Raw genomic sequence first — 17,951 nt, forward strand, 5'->3', positions numbered from 1 at the left:
ACGATATGGCTATGGGAAACAGGATGGGGTCTGAGTCACAGTACTTGAGTGAGACCTGGTGCCGCATCTTTTGTCCCAACTCTAAACCAAACAGCAGGTTTCCACGTATAGCTCTCACACTTCTTTCCCGATATATAATTGAGAAAACTGCAACTGGCTACTTTTTTTATTTCGACCTTGTAATTATAAATTACCTAGGTTGAAGTTTGAACTGACCAACAATTGTCATTTTTCGGTAAATAAATATTCATCTCAGATTCGTTTTCCATTTCCTGATATTTGAGCCGAAAGCGCTTACTACAACCATGTTCAAAATGTTACTATAGTTATTGCTATGATATTTTTGGTATGTCTATGCGTTTAATCAGCATTGCATATTTGACTGGTGGTGACAACTTAACTGCAGAACACATGTGCGGTGTCTATATTAATATTTTTGTTTTCATTTTCTCTTATTTTCAAACAAAATTTCATAGCTTATTACCCTTTTCCCCCTACTAACCATCCCCTCTATATATGATGAAACTCACGCATCGACGTCGCGCTCTATTAGAACAAGATATTTCAGCTACATGCATATAATATTTATGTCTACTTCACTGCAAAAGGTATTCTTTATCCGAGTAAAATTGTGAGAAAAAAGGCTTCATTTTAAATTCTGGTTCATATATAGCTTCTCATACTTACAATTTACAAACTTTATGGCAATTTAACTAACAGAAAAATATTTATAGTTACTTATCTGCATTTACTCTCAAAACGACATCGTTTTGGGTTGAAACATTGTAAAATTATAATTATAAAAACTATAATAACCCTGAAATAAATTAAAATTATAAAATTATCATGATTTCTGCCCCAAAACAACGTCGTTTTAGGAGTAAATGCAGATAACTTATCTGCATTAACTGCAGAAAAAATGAACCATTTAATTAATGCATATGACTAATGAAATATTTTAAAATGTTATCCATTTTATTTTATTTTTATCAAATCCACTTTCAATTTCAAATAAAATTTACAAGAAATATTATATAATTTTTGAACCAAAGAGAGCTACCTGGCAATAATTTATCTCCATTATTAATAGAGTAAAATGTGTTTTTTAATTACATTTTATATTTAAAAATACTTTATTCAAATTATCTATCGAAGAATTCCATAATATGTAAAGTTATAAACTCAACACAAAATAAATAAATAAAAGTTACATCCAACATTACTTTTGGAGTCCAAAATCACTAAGTCAATACAATCAATAAAATATATAAATGAAAAAAAAATTGTCACGCAGTAACTTTAATTTGTTAAATTATTGGATCACCAAAATTTTATCAAATATAATATTTTTTTTGTAGCATTTGTATTGCAAAATGAATTATTGTAATTACTAAAGTCTAAATTTTCATTATAACAAACAATTCAAATTTTCAATATTTATAGAACTTTGGGTGGAGGGAGTGCCTTGGCTCCAACTTATTTTTAAAAACTAGTCATGTTTTAAATGTAGCTAAATAATCTTACATGTCTTACTGTTTGACATCAGTTAAAATTTTTTTGACTTTAGCTGAGTTAGGTTGAACTTCTACTACAAAATTCAGATTTTTAGTTTATAATTATTACAAACGATTCAAATATAATATATCGTTAATCTTCATTTACATTTTATTCATGGAAAATGTTTATAAGTTTCTTATTACATAATTAAAAAATTTACATTTCTAATTCATTTCAAAATTAGAATCCGAAATTAGTTTTAAGATAAAGTTTTTTTCCACTTAATTTTAAGATTAAAATAAAGGGTTTAATAATTCTCATGTTATAAGAGATAAATTCATTTTCTATACTCACACATAAAAATATGTGAGATTCATATTAAGAGAAGAGAAAGAAAGAAAATACAAATTTCATATAATTTTATATGTATGGGAAAACATAAAAAACATTAGATCCTAAAATAAAATGTGGGTATGAAATTATTGTCTCATCCATCAGAAGTCTGAATATTTTAAAAGGATTTAGAATCAATTTCAAATCTTCATAACATACTCAGAGCGGTAATCACATTAATTTCCCTTGTGAAAAACACAACATAATTGAATATCTTCTGACCGATAAAGCTGCCAATAACCGAAATCGTGATTAACCCAATTATCGGATTACCTTTTTCCTGCATAAAGACCTCCGAGTTGAACTGCCATAATGGCACGCAATAATGTGACTGTGGAATCAATATGGAGATAGATAGCTAAGCAACGCTACAAAATAATTTAAATTGTTTTGGCAAATACTTAAAAAGGAATTTAAATTAATAATAAATTATTATTTTAAATTAAAAGGAATAAGTTTAATTTTTATTTTATTTTTTATTTCTAAACATAGCAAAATCACTAATTTAAAGCTCACAAGACTTTTCCCAATTTATTATGTGGTAATTAAATATCGCAACATGAGACATTAATTGGGAGACGAGACAACGTGTGTAGAGCTCAAACACATTCACAGAAGAAAACAACAAAAACAGGGGTTGAGGATGGAGAGAGGGGGTTCACGGTCTGGATTGGATCGGTTTTGAAAGTAAAAATCACTCGATTCAATTCCTTCGGTTTGATCATATAATCATATATTCGGTTTTGATTTTTTTTCAAATCTGATTCGATCCAATCCAATTTTTTTCGGTTTGAATTGGATCGGTTTTCGATTTTTTGAAAATCCTTAAATTTATTTCATGATTATTGTGCAAATAACATCTTTTGTATATATTGGCTTTGTAAAAAAAAAATTGAAATACAAAAGCATTAGTAAACTATAATATAATTTTTTTAATTTTGGCAATTAGATATGAAGCTCTACAAAGATAAAATTTTGTTGATGAGATATGACTAGATTTTTTCTTGGGTTCAGTTGATGGGTTAATGAGTCTTGGGTTTAAAAATTTTTAGGCTATGATTAGGGAAATACCCAAGTAGGTAGAGGAAAATTAATATATTGGATCGGTTTGGATTGGATCGGTTTTTATCAACTTATCCAAAAACCGATCCAATCCAATTAAAATTTGCGATTTTTAATCGGTTTTCGATTTTTCGGTTCGGTCACCGCGATTTGAATCGGTTGATGAACACCCCTAAATGGAGGGAAGGGACGTGCACCAAAAAAAAAAAAAAATTATAGTTTAAATAAAAAAATATAAATTTAAAGCGCTATTAAAGTATTTATGAAACTGATACTAATGTAATATTTTGGCTACAACCGGTTATATGTATCAATTTGAATGCAATTGACCGGAACTTATCAAGTGACACTAAAAGTTGTTAAGGTATTTTTAGTATCATGTGACATATTCCGATGAATTACAGTTAATATTGCTATTGTGCCTAAATTAATGTGCAATCAGTTGTGTCTAAACTGATGCGTAATAGATTGTATTAATTTTGTAAATATTTTATATATAGCTTTGAATTCGTATTTTTTTTTTTTATTTAAATTGTAATTTTTTAATTTTTCTCCAGGGAAGTGCATGTGGTATTTTGAGTCACATACACACAGTTCTACAGATCGAAGAACCGGATCTTGACTCTCAGAGTCACAGACAGAGTACACCTTTTTTTTTTTTTCTTTCATACTATATTTCCACATTTGATATCGTAATCTTTTTATTAGCTTCTACGTTAAACATAACTAGACCAGGATCGTTAACTTTGAGGGTGTGCAGCGGATCTCGCGCTACGGTTGGACCTGGATGTTAACTTTTGAGAGTGTACTGCAGTCCTTGCACTATCTTATTTCCTTTTTCAATTGAGCCCGTCCGGTCCTTTCCATTTCCACTCACTTCACCTTTAATTTAAATTTCAAAAATACATATCCCAGTTGGTATAATTATACACAAGTGTTGGTAAATTCTCCGAACTTCTTAGATTTGTCAAGTGTACCACATTTTTATATCTATGTTTTTGCACTGTTTAAAAAAAAAAAAAATTACAAAGGGGATGTCTCGCCTAGGGTGGAGTGACGCGTGACCCACTCGATTAGATGGTTTCAGGTTTTTTACTCACTTTTTGTGTAAAGTGTATAGAGTTCCATTTTCAAACTCCACTTTTGTTTTTTGAGAGACAACTCACTGGTGGGTGTTTGAGTTTTGACGTACGAGTCTCACCGCACGCTTGCACTAAATCCAAACAAAGTCAAATTACGCTTCACACAAAATATGGGTCCAGCATTAGTAGTCAGCAGATATCAGCAGTATGTGTATGTAACTATATCGGTGTCTCTCTTCATAGCTTTTTATTTCTTTTTCTCATCGCAAGAAGGAAAGGGAAGGTTGAGGACAATAAGGAGGGAAACAAATGGCACGTACGTCTGTGTGACCATTCAAAATCCAAATAGTACAAAACAAAATTACCTATTGATGTAGCCATGTGATCAATTAACATTAATTGACCATTAGTTTCAACATGACTCACTTGTATGAAGTTCTTGTTTTTTGATTAACTGAATTAAATTGTTATTTATCTGCTGCTAGTATATATATCTCAGCTTATAAAGATTAATGAAAAGTAGATTGTCATCTGCATTGCACATACATATGGGGGCAATGTATGTGTAAAATGATATATAGTTACACTTATTTTTATATTTATTAGAAGGGAAAAATGACTCTACAATTACGGCAGAGTCATTATGTACCACCAGTGATACAAAAAAATCAGATGAGATCCATATATTTAAAAAAAAAAAAATAGCACTCAAAACGATAGATAAGTGGTCGAAAATTTATCTCTGTAGTGGCTGCAGATTCATAAAGCCCTTATTAAAAAATACAGATTAATTCAAAAAAATTATCATAATGTTACTCCTTTTTATTTCATTTTACTATATTTAATTATAATACCCCGTATAATTACAATGTATTATTTTTCCTTTGGACAGCATGTGGATGTTTGATTTCGAGTACGTAAGTTTTTTTTTTTTAAATCAATTTTTTTCCTGAAAATTTTTAATCTTAATATAAACCCGAACGTGCAGCAAAACGAGCAGGTTCCAGCAAAAGATACAAAGGCATAGATTAACCAAGAAATAACAAATCTTATGCACGCCCATTTTTCGGTCATGGCTCCAAAATACTGAAAAGACAGAAGAAGCTCATAAACCCAAATAAAAAAATATAAAATTACAGAGTTCGAGTTAATCCTTAGTTTGTTTCACTGATATGCAAATCTACCCCATATTGTCTTTCTATGACCTGTTACTTTAATTCACACTCACTTCCATATGTCGGGTATAACACAATTTTAATAATCCATCCACGCAGCACGTATAATTACAACAATACTAACATTGATTAATTAGTCTGGTTTTTCCTGAGCACGTTTCGTTATCCTCTCAACTAATGTTGAAACTAAATGTGGCAACAAAAGGTGACGGGTCATTGTGGGAATCTTGGGCCATCTGTCTGTCTTTGTTGTCCTAATATGATTTGCTACTTAATGGCTAATATAATCCATCCACCTGTGAACGCATGCCAAAGTGGTTTAATACTTTATCAAACCAATCATTTGGCTTATTGATTCTCTTCATATTCTCATTTCATTGTTTCTTTTTCCTCAGCCGGATTGAAAGGGTGAAGAATCCTTTTGTCTGCCTTCATATTCCACTGCTTTCGTGCTGGAAAGTGGTCGAATAATTGCTTAAGATTGAATTTAGAAATATGGTTATGATGACTCAATTTTCAACATTCGATTTCATCCACTATGTTGATCTCATAAATAACGGTTAGCAAAATAAATAACAAAGCACTCAAGAACATGTTCTTGTTTTTTAGAAGCGTAGTCATAGAGTACAGGTTTTCCCATTGTACACTGCAACAATTATTATATTTTGAAGGCAAGCGACAATTTTGTTATTCTTGTTTTGCATTTTAATATATGTAATAATCGGAAATGTGTCTATTAATATCAAGTAATTACTTCTATGAGCTAATGACTAATGAGGATGTTAAGGCCAAACGCAGAACCGGAGGGTGACAAGATATATAGTTTAGTGTTTATCGGATATACAATGACAAAATGCTAATTATATATTCCTATCCTGCTGGTTATTTTGTGGATATGCACGGATCTAGCTATGCCGATATTCTCAATGTCCATTTTTCCTTATTACTTCGGTAGGTACATGGCATCGTATACGAACTTTTCTACGTCCACTTCTTTGCTTTATTCTCTTTTTACGATTGTTTAACAAGAGTCTTGGGCTTGGGAGAGTTTATGACAAGGAATGACAGGTAACTATGTGCAAGTAAACAACGACATTAAGTGAGCTTAGAACATCACAATCAAACTCAAAATTTTAAGGTATTTTTTTTTTTTTTTTGTAAACAAATCTTAAGGCATTAGATACATAAGTCATTCTACTTATACGACGATCACTCAGTCTATTCTTAACCAATATGAGACTTTTTCACTCAATCATTCATGATTCCTCAACAAGGACTTGTCTGATCCCACTTTTAACAGAAGAAGCAATCATCTATAATCTATATTTCTTCGTATTGTTTATTATAAATCATTGATGACAACCACATTCCAAAACTTTCATGTAGCTAACAAAACAAGATAAGCTTATTAATTTTATGGATTATTGTTTGGATTTAACTTCAGATGGATATATATGACTTTTTTTAAAATAAATTAAAGAATTATGCTTTCATTGGTTCCAAAAAATGATTATTTGAGTATTGGAAGAAAAATAACTTCATAAGAGACACTTGCAAATAAATTTTTAAAGTTGGAATTAAAAGAATTATCAACTATTATTGAAGTTGGTAAGACTGCAGATATTAAATTTATTTATACATAAATATTGTCTTAAACATGACGTCATTTATATCGATAAAATATTATACTTGCAGTGATGCAAGATCTTCGAGTGATAATTTTAGAATATTGTCCTAATGATAAAATAAAATATAGTGCAAAGAAAGGAAGATAGAAATGAGTAAAATATAAAGCAAAGGGACATAATTGTCATTATGAAAACTATTATGATCATTCCATATTTCCGCAGTGAATTTAAGAATTGGCATCAACCCAACACATGAGAAATTCATAATTACTTTCATGAACGGCTGTAATGATCATCCATATATTGTAACTTTTAGGGCCTGTTTGGAGCACCTGATAAAGAAGATAGGATAGGATAATTTATCATATCCTACTTTTATCTCTTGTTTGGTGGGTCAATAGGATATGATTAGCTTATCTTATTGTCTTATTTTATCCTATCTAATACATGATTTCTTATCCTATGAGGGAAGCTGAGTTAGGATTCAACATGATAGGATAACAATATTGGATACCCAATATATCCCCACGCTATCCAATATATTTGTATTTATTACATTTTATTTTGTTTTTTCTTTCTCATATCTCTTCCTACATAATCTTATCAGATTGCTAATCAGGTGCTCATCAAACACAGGACATGATATAAGGCTTATCAGCCCCATATCATATCTTACTCTCATCAGCCTCATATCATATCCTACTTTTATCTTATCTTGTCCACTAAAAGAGCTCTTAGTTTCATTTGATAATTTGAATGCAACAATGATTTACTAATGTCACGAAATAATTTGTCTTTTGTTTGTTGTATTAGTATATCGACATGTATAAACATATGGGGGCGTTTGGTACGCGGGATTTTGAGGGATTCCCGGGAAATTGAATTTTTCTAAATTTTAAATTTTCAGATATTATCGTAAACTGAATGCAAAAATTATATTTTTAAAAATTGAGATTCCGGGACAAATGAAAATTTCTCCTGTACCAAACGCCCAAGTTCTCATAGAATTGGCATTGTTGTTGAAAATGTCTAAAATTAATCCGAAACGACCACACTCAACCACGAAGGTTTGAGAAAATGACAAAACAGAGAGGATAGTGTAATTCACCGTCATACTTTGCAGTACATAATGCTGCCAACCAGTCCGGATAGTCCATTTTCCCAATCTTCTTCAACGGATGGGCCACATCCACGTGTCAGACCCGGTCTGATATTTGTCCCCCTAACCCTGACGTGGCAGCTCAAGATTCCATAAGTTTTTTATGATATATTATTTTTTAATTAAACTCCATAAAAATAAAATGTCACAGAATAAGTTTACAAATTGATCGGTAGGCTTTGTTTGGTATCATTATATAGAAGAAAAAAAGAGAGATAAAGTATAAGGATTAGACATATTATGAAGAAACACGAAAAATTGTGTAAAAAAAAGATAGACATGCTGTTTACTGTTTAGCAAAAGCTGCTAGCGCCAAACTCAATTTCTCTATTTCGATCGTTATAATTTCCTGCGCACCACGCGTCTCAGAATGGAAAAGGATGGGTTTTGTTGTTTTTACTTTTGAATGAAGCTAATCACACTTCAATATTCTTTATCTTTCCTCACATCGTTTTAGACTCTTATAAATTTTACAGTAAGATTGGTGCTGGACTTGTAAAAAATTTTGCTTACTTATTCTTAAATATTAATGCAAGGTGCAAGAGACCTGGGAGAAGGTGACGTGAGACGACTATTATTTATTTTTATTTTTTTTCTCAGGGTTTGGTCAAATTCAACTCTATATTAAACATATATTTGGACTCGGAATAGTACAAAAGATGCATGAGACAGTCGAATTATAATATTGACATAGGTCCCTTCCAGAGCAGACATGAAAATCTTTTCAACCTTTTTTAAAATCTCTTACGAAGACCGAAGATGCACTACAAAACCTTCTTATAAACTTAAATGTGGAAAACGACGCCCAACATCAATCTCTCCTCTCATTCAAATTAGAGGTTCTCTTTATGTAGCCATGGAATTGGTGTGGTTTTTTTTTTTCCATGAATCAAACATAAGATATGGAAATGGGGTGCATAGATTCTCTTTATTTTATTAATTAACTCGCAATTTGATATGTGATTTGATTCAGAATGTATGTACTGAGTCTTGTTAGATAGCTAGCTTGAGCATATGGAGTAACGGATGGGATTGGGACCAATAATGAGACATGTCGCTTAGGAATGTTCCTCCATACTGCAACTGGATGCATAACTATGACTATATACGGCAACACCGTCGCTGGTTCGTATTTGCGAAGCATAAAAAACAAAACAAACCCGTCCTTGGCTTCACGTAGTGATTATACCTTATTGTAATTTTTTTCTGGACAAAAAGATAAATATATAATTTGGTGTGTGATCGAATCCGATGTTCGTCTTTGTGTTTCGAATCTTGGTAGTAAAGTCGTGGAGAATCCTAATTGCAATATCCTTCTCAACAATAATAAATTCAATTTATAATATTGTTGCTGTCGTATTATTAATTTCAATTCCTCTATGTAATTCGGGGAGTGATTGTGGAATTAAGTAAATATAAAATAAAAAAAATTGTACAATATTCATATTTCAAGCTCTAAAATACTCTAGCTCCAAAATACTCTTATATGAAGTGATGTGTTAGAAAAATATAATATAAAATTATAAAAAAAAACCTATGAAATTGTTTCTTTTTTTTTACTGTGATTCGATATTCAGTTTATAATGAAATGGCTGAACGGATTTGTATCAGTAATCCTATCCTCACCCAATAGATGCAGCTCAGTTGGTAACTTGGCGTTGAGTTAGTGGGGTTGGATATGTGTTCGATTCCCGCTGAATGCATTCTTGGGGAGGGGGCTGAACCTTTAGCCATCACTGTTCCCCCGCACTCCGGATTAGTCCCATAGCCGGCTCAAAGAGTCGAAGCTCGTGGGGATACCGGAGGGAGCCAACTCGTCTCAAAGAGATAATTAGGGTTGGGTAACTCCAAAAAAGTACTCCTATCCTTTTTTTTTTTTGGAGGTTACAAGGAATTGAACACAACACCTTACATTACATACACACACTCCTAACACACACACCCCACACCACTAGACTAACCTAGTGATGCTCCTATCCTCTTTTCTTTAAACGGTACCGGTGGGCCCGATTATATTTTAAAGGTAGGATTATTGTTTTGTTTTTCTTTAATTATTATCCAATTTGATTTCCCCCTTTTTTTAGTAAGTATTCAGTGGATACAAGATACAAGATATTTCACAGTCAACTTGTTAACTTCATTTTTTTAAGCAAAACAAATATGTATGCCCATGACATAAAATGTAAACTTCATTTTTTACAAGTCTCCCATCTATTTTGTGACCTTTATGCCTTACCAAAAATTTGACAAATGACATGTTAATAAAATAATTTAATTTCTTTATTATTTAAATAAATAAGTTCAAACTTTAAATCCGTATTAATTTAACATTTATGATAAAATTATTATTATTATTTATTTAAAATATAACAAGGCATTCGGATACTAACATGAAATTCTATATGTAACAATTAAAATAATTTTTATTTTATTTTTAATATTACCTGTGTTTCCTAGGAAATAAATGGTAATAAATTAAGAAATTTACGTATTTTAATTTTTTAATAATATGTTGATATTAATTTATATCAATATCATTTTACTGTACATATACAAAGACGGAAGTTAATTAATTTCATTATTTAACTGCCTATTGTCTTGCTAGAATGCTAGATAGGCTCACTTTCAGGATTTGGTACGACAACGCTGATGGATCCTTCTTCCTGTGTGGGTTCTGTTCTTAGAAAGGATGTTGTTGGCGTTGCGGTCACCGTACTGATCTCTTGGATTTTCTAGTTTTGTTTTGGGCTTTCAGCCCGGAGTTTCTACCAAAAAAAGAAAGACTTTTCTAAGTACTTTTTATAATAGAAAAGGTACTAACTTTGATTTATCTATAAATAAAGACTTTTCTATTCAATTTGAGTGTTCTCATTTGTATTTATTATTTATTTTATAATAAAAAATATATATCTAAAGCCATTTATGCAATATCAATTTTTTGTAAGAAAAAAATTTATTGCAAATTTACAATTTAGGTCTAAGAGCATGTTAAAATTCAACCTTGATGGTGTCAAATCCTGGTCCATGCCACACTAGAGCCAAAGCCCATACCATACCCCAAAGGAATGGGCCGAAAAATATATAACAATGGAGTGAGGGCTTTTAAAATTAAAAGACCTCCTCTTTTTTGTATCTCATACTCGTAAATGCATACTGCAATTTGTCCCGAACATGACTTATATGAAGACATGTAAGTAATATGAAATCACAAGGGAGGTTTTCCATTTACTACCGGGTAAGTCTTTGGTGAAAGTTTTGACATAAATTGGAATTGAGGACTTCTTAGTTATAAAGTCTCGAGGTTTTAGACCATTTTATAAAGGGAAAAATGTGTATCATTTTTAAGAGACATAAAGTTGTGTCATTTTAAGTGAGAGAAATAAATAAATCATGGGAGAGAGTGGGAGAAAAAAGTTTTAAAGATATAGGTCTCACCTCTTTGTGAGAGTGAAAGGATGTAAGATGTTCCCTTTTATAAAAATTGGACCCATTAGCATAGGAATAATAATAATAATAATAATAATAATAATAGATTATTTATATTTAACTGAATATGTATTCCCTTAACTTTAAAAAGAATTTTACCCTGAACCTGGACCCTAATATTTTTAGCTAAATAAACTTAAAAAAATAACTAATAAAGTAAATAGGCTTAGACCCGAAGAGGCCTAAAACAAGGATAACCATACCTTGACTGGTAATGTTACTTAGTTAATGTACTTTTAAGTGAATATTTTTACTTGGCCATCCTTATTCCCCACTGATAAATCCGTAAAGAGTTATACGTTCATTCTTCAAGATTTCTACAGAGAATGATACAGGAAACGTCGTCCTAAAACGAAGATCGTTGACGTTTCGCAGGTTTTAATATCAGTTCGGTAGACTTTCTACCTCAAAAGAAATGACAAGAACGACACCTTAACAAAAGTAATGGGACATTAGTGATGAAAATGGATTCTGTAACGTTAAATAAAACTATGACACGATCGTGCAGAGAAATAATAATTATATAAAGATGGATCATGATAAAAAAGAGAGATAAAAAATATTGAAATATGTTGTTACAAAGTCATCACCATTAATTTATTTTAGGATAATTGTAATTTTCTCACATAATCATGCTATATTATATTTAATATGAGAGAATATATTTCGCATTAATGATACAATTATTTCAAAATCAATAATTTAACATCGCATTAATTACAATACAACCTCCAATCCATATCTCTTGCTCGTGCAGTGATTGGGCAGCAAGTGGGATGGCCATACTGGCTCGTTCTACTTTTCTTTTTGGAACAGTCAAGATTTAATTTCAAACACAAAATGTATTTCACGTTTTCTTGATGTTTTCGAAATCAATAATGTAATAACGCATTAATTACAATACAAAATCCAATCCACATCTCTTGCTCGTGCAGTGATTGGGTAGCAAATGGGATGGCCATACTGGCTCGTTCTACTTTTTCTTTTTGGAACAGTCACGATTTAATTTCAATCACAAAATGTATTTCAAGTTTTCTTAATGTAAACAGTACGTACTTACAAAAATAGAAATATATTACAAATTATAATAATGTGTATGTCTTATAAAAATCGAAGTATTAATGTCTTTTTTCAGTCATAGTTTTTTTGTTGGCGCAGTTACTTTTGGGGCCGTTCCTCTTGATTTGACAATTTATTCTTTTGGCTAAGGCGTTGCTTTGTCATATAGTACTACTTTTTTTTTTATTGCCATCGTAGTGCTACTTAAGTACTTATAATTAACGTTGTTAAAATTGAAATTTTAAATAAAATTGAAATTTTAAATAAAATTGAAAGAAGATTAAAAAATCATAAAACATACAATCAAAATGTAAAAAAATTTATAAAAAATCATAAAAACATAAAAAATTTGAAACATTGATAAAATTATAATGATAAATCAAAATTTTAACAAATATACTTATGATCTCTTCCTCGAGTGTGGTTACATTATTTAATAGTTTACCATAATCAAAGATACTGTCAGGCTCGGCAACTACTTAATCGAGGAATACGGATAGAAAGTTGATTCGTACGAATTCCCATACCCCGTAACGCACGTCTTCCTTTAGGATGCTTTTTACAGACAAAAAAGCACGCAGGTACATTACAAGTGCGACAGTGCGCGTGGTTTCTTCGCGTGTGGCAAAACAAAATAATTTTGTTATAAAAAAAAAAATAAATAAATAAATAATTTGGACATGTTTTGCCAATCACCGGAGCCCAATGAAGCGGTCATGAATATCAAAAATTGACCTCCCAAGTCCCCAAAAAAAAAAATTGACCTCCCAAAAACACAAACACAGTGACAATAATGAATTATATTATTTAGTACCCATTTTTCCTCCGCCAAATCATGTTTTATGGAATAGAAAAGTAAGTTCGTGTTTTTTTGTAAATAATTGTCCAACCCCCCAAAGCAAAAGAAAATGTATAAAAGCCTTCACCTATGGCTTCTTGACTGCGCAATATATGCAAAAATTGTGGGCGCCAAATTATAGGCACCAGATTGGGAGTTATTGTCCCAATCGCATTACGTTTAGCTTGCATCACTAACTGTCCACGGTTTAAAAGAAAATCAAAATGAAAAAAACTATGGATCACAGAAAACAACCTTTCAAGTGTAATTGACTAAGAGGAAAAAAAAATTACTTGCAAACTCAATTACTGAAAATATAGTGAGAAAGTGAATTTGATAACAAAATTTAAAAAAAAATTATTTGGTAGATTAAAATATTACTGAAAAAATTGGTAAAAGTTAAAAAAAATTTCATATCCACTTTTTGGTTTTCCAGGCAAAATCAGAATACCACTATTTTGCAATTTTACACATTATATCAGATTCCTATGCAAATGAGAAGCCTATGCAAAAATTTTATAAACTCCTACCAAACATTGTCTTCTTTAAATCCCATGTGGCAAAAAATTAAAACTCTCCTACTAAATAAGCGTTTCCCATGCGAAATCGCACAGATAATTGGGTCTAATTCAGAAAGCAATAAAGCATGGCATCTGCAGTTCGGTTAGAAAGCTCCTGGAGCTACTGAACTGCAGTTTACAGCACTGTGGGAAGTGTATAATATTACACTCAATTAATACTGATAGATCATTGAAATGCTAACAAAACACACCAGGGCTTTGTTGGAACTTGGAACCATCCTTCGTGGGAACAAAATTCAAATTACATCAATAAATTAAATAAGGAGAACAAAGCCGAGAAAAGTGAATTGAAGGGGTGAAAAAAAAAAGACAACAAAATGCAAGTATTTAGTTACAAGCCTGTTTGCAGGGTATAACCCTCCTAAATTAGCTAATGTCCCATCAAATGCTAGTAAAACAAACATTAACACCACAAAATTACACAAGCACAAGACACCCATACTTATAAATATACTATGTCATCTTTAATATACCACACAAGCCCTAATCAGAGTCATTAGCAGTTGGCTAAATCATTGCAAGGAATCTATGTTCTTACTCAGCTCCTCCAGCTTCTTCATCCTCATTCTTTCACTTTCGCTCACAAGCTGATCATATTAACCATTCAGAGGTAAGCCGCAGCAGAAACAATATCAACAAAAGAAAATATCCCACATATATCAGAATAAGGAAAGTTATGTATTCAAATTATTCACAAGCACGATGTGGAATGTGAGACTAACCTCCATTAACCTGGTGATTAGCTGGACTTTTTCCCTGTTCTTTTCGTTAAAAGCTTCAAGGGCTTCTTTGTATTCTTTCTCCTGTAACATATCGAAAACCCAATTTCAATGGGGTCCCTAATAGAATGTCTGGGTCTGTATAATATAGCAGCATACATCGTGTATTAAAAGTTGCTACGAATTTCAATTTAACCTCACCTTCTTCTGGCAGGTATGACCTAGTGGCTTTAATTCTTTGTTTACGGAATCAATCTTTTTTCGGACAAGTCCAACCTCCTTCCTCATTGGATCTGCCAGGGCTTCAAGCTCCTGGTATTCCTCAAATAGAAAAAAGTATGGAATTACTCAATTATATATCAATACAGGTATTAATAACAAAAATTGCAAACACACGCACACTAAATGTATAAAACACCTTTCAGCATAAATAATGGTCAGTTGTTTATTCAAAAAAATATTTAAGAACTTAAAAGCCCAAATTCCATCCTCTCATACGATACTTGATATATTGCTCTCTACCAACATCAAAGAAAAAAATAAAATAAAATTGGGGGACAAAGAAATTCTAGAAAGCAAATTAATAAATTATTTGGTTCATAGCCTGATACTACTTTCTGAGAAGAAGAACACATCCAAGGGAACAAGAAAGTTCAAATTTTGAATTCTTTTCCTCAAAAAACACAACGGAAAGAAAAAGATAATGTTTTTGGGCTGAAAATACACTGTCTCGAGAACAAAACCACAGATCGGGTATATCCAAGTGCAGTAGATGTTCTGCAAACCTCTCTAGTGTTCTCCTTGTTACAAGATAACCCGATTTATAAAGAAGAAGAAAAATACATTGAGAAGGCCAAAGTTACTATGATCAAGAATTTCTTGCCTTCACAAACCAACACAGCTTTGTTAAAATCCCTAAAATTTATCTCTTCACATTAAAAAGGAGCATGATTTTCTTAAGCCAACAAAAAAAAAAAAATCTATTTTCCATGCAAGGCCGTAACAAATCCTTTTTCACCCGATTAAAAGACCACACATACTTCCTTGATTTTAATCCTCAATTAATTTTTTTGTACTTTTGTTTGGTAAATTTAGTTTATTAAAACATAAGAGCAAAAAAAAAAAAAAGATAAGGGAAGAGGAAGATGGAGATGAGAGGTCCAGATCAGTTATTCTTGGGGTGAATCCTAATGATATAGCAAACTTGGTTGCATACAAAGACTTTATAATTTTATTTTACTTTTATTTTTATTTTTTTTAAAAAAAATAGAGTTTCCCAGTTAAGCGAAACTGAAAATTGAAGGAAAAATCATAGTTAAATCTGGAAAAGGTAGCATGTGACATGGGTGACATACCTCACGAATGGTAGCAAGACGCTTGGTTTCTTCTTCGACTCGACCCAACTGGAGCTGAACCTTCTCTCTCACCTCCATCTTCTTCCTTTCAATCTCTTCCTCTTTGGCTCTGAAGGTTGATAGAGCAGACCTTGACATCTCTTCATCTTCCTTAGACAAGTGACTACTGAAGCTTAGGCTCCCCGAATTCTGCACTACCAACTGGTTGTTCTGCTGAGTTTGCTGCTCAGTCTGCATCGTGTTCCAACCTTTTTCTTCTTCTTCCTTGAATTCCTCTCTTTGTTATGCCCTCTCTCTCTCTCTCTCTCTCTCTTTGCTTCCTCTTTTTCTCTTTTGCTTTCTCTTTTGTTTGGCCCTGAAATGATGAGGCTGCAGTGCTCTGCTTCCCCTGTTGCGAGTGCGCTTCTTATGTTATCTGAGGTTGCCCTTCGTTTAAGGCCTTTAAGCGTCAAACGGCTTACCTTACCCTTTGCCTTTATGGACCAAACAAAAACTCTGAAAAACCAAAAAATTTAATTAATGAATAAGAATGAGGAAAGTTAAAAAATAAAATACAAATAAAATATATAATTAAAATAAAAACCCAGGCTGTAGTTAGTGTAGTGTAGGTAGTCCCAATTGGCAATTACCTCTCTTTTTCTCTCTTTCCAAACATATAATGATAATAAATTATTCTTAAACAATTTGTTGGTGACCTGTTCCAACTTACCCCTTTTCTTTTCTTCCCAGCTTGGCTTACCCATTTTTTAAAATGATAAAGAATTTAAAATAAAAGACAAAGATTACAAAAGCACAAGCTGATCAGGCCCAACTGCCAGGCAATCTCTGAAGATAAAGAGAAGTGGCCTTCAACTTTACTGAATGAAATATTGTTGTTTTTGGTTTGTCTGAATCCCTCTAGCTGGATAGAAATAGAATAATAACCTTGGAATTTGAGTACGGAGTTCGTTCGCTTACATTCTAAAGGCATTCAAATTTCTTGTTCAACTTTGCTACACAATAACCGCCCCCCAAAAAACATAGTTACACTTCCTTCCAATTTATTAACATGATTGAAACGTATATGGAATTTCACTTTAAAAAATAACAACCAAAAGGTAACTCTACAAAGAGTAAATATTTAATTTGGGTTGTTGAGCACTATTTCAATTTTTTTAAATTTCATTAATTAAATTGGTATAGAAAAATTCAGGGTACATATAGGGGACCTAAAATGATCAAAGATACTAGGTTATGGTCATATCCGGTTTGAATTCGAATTAATCCTTTTTATTTTTCGATTGCAAAAAAAAGAAGGACTGAAGATAGTCAAGTAAGAAAAAAAAAAAAAAAACAGGATGGAAATCCCAGAGTTTATTTTATGAGAAAAATCTTGGACGTGCATATTTCTGTAAGAAAAATATACTAAATATTTAAATTGTTTCCGTTACTTTTTTATACGCCCTCAAACAATTGTTCAGCGGTTAAAGTATTACCAATTTATTATGTATAATAAATTGTGATGATCGCCGTAATTATGTTTAACAAATATAAGATTCATATGAATAAAAATTTAGTCTTTATTGATCATGTTTTCAGAGCTATCTTTCAATATATATATATATATATATATATATATATATATATATATATATATATATATATATATATATATGATCTTGGCATCCTATGGTACATGTCTGGAGGCTTGTGTAAAAGGCAAATCTGTAGAAGGTGCAAATAGTCTGAAGAGATCGGTGTCATTTTGCATGGACTTGATTACAATATTATACTATGATGAAGATGCTAAGCTCTAGAAGATTAAAGAAATTTTCTCAACTATCTTACGTTCTCTAGAAAAAGGTTAATCATAACGGGTAGTATTTTTTGAGCGAGCATGGTTCTTACGTGCTTTGTACATTGACTTTGCACATCGAC

The 17,951-nt window shown here is 31.6% G+C and overlaps 1 protein-coding gene across 2 annotated transcripts; it reads right to left on the reverse strand.

Annotated features, from left to right (window-relative positions):
- Nucleotides 1-14,135: 14,135 nt before the first annotated feature.
- LOC133286786 (uncharacterized) lies at nt 14,136-16,497 on the reverse strand. Of its 2 annotated transcripts, none has more exons than XM_061484236.1 (4): nt 16,035-16,497; nt 14,881-15,000; nt 14,683-14,763; nt 14,136-14,547 (listed from the first exon to the last, which is right to left on the reverse strand). In XM_061484236.1, the coding sequence occupies exons 1-4, from the start codon at nt 16,269-16,271 to the stop codon at nt 14,473-14,475; spliced, it is 513 nt and encodes a 170-aa protein (XP_061340220.1). In that variant the 5' UTR covers nt 16,272-16,497; the 3' UTR covers nt 14,136-14,472. The 2 variants fall into 2 exon arrangements, with proteins under 2 accessions (XP_061340220.1, XP_061340221.1); XM_061484237.1 differs by having other exon boundaries at nt 14,881-14,991; nt 16,035-16,491.
- Between the last annotated feature and the right edge of the window lie 1,454 nt (nt 16,498-17,951).

Source organism: Gastrolobium bilobum, unplaced genomic scaffold, assembly GCF_033153095.1.
Source record: "Gastrolobium bilobum isolate Gb01-03AN ecotype WA unplaced genomic scaffold, APGP_CSIRO_Gbil_v1 utg8265, whole genome shotgun sequence".
Lineage (NCBI taxonomy): Eukaryota > Viridiplantae > Streptophyta > Magnoliopsida > Fabales > Fabaceae > Gastrolobium > Gastrolobium bilobum.

Excerpts from the sequence above, each read along its gene's own strand:
- LOC133286786 (XM_061484236.1), bottom strand. The coding sequence starts at position 16,271 with ATGCAGACTGAGCAGCAAACTCAGCAGAACAACCAGTTGGTAGTGCAG. Across the intron at positions 14,764-14,880 it reads GTCATACCTGCCAGAAGAAG|GAGAAAGAATACAAAGAAGC; the intron begins GTGAGGTTAAAT and ends GATATGTTACAG. Across the intron at positions 14,548-14,682 it reads TAATCACCAGGTTAATGGAG|CTTGTGAGCGAAAGTGAAAG; the intron begins GTTAGTCTCACA and ends TAATATGATCAG.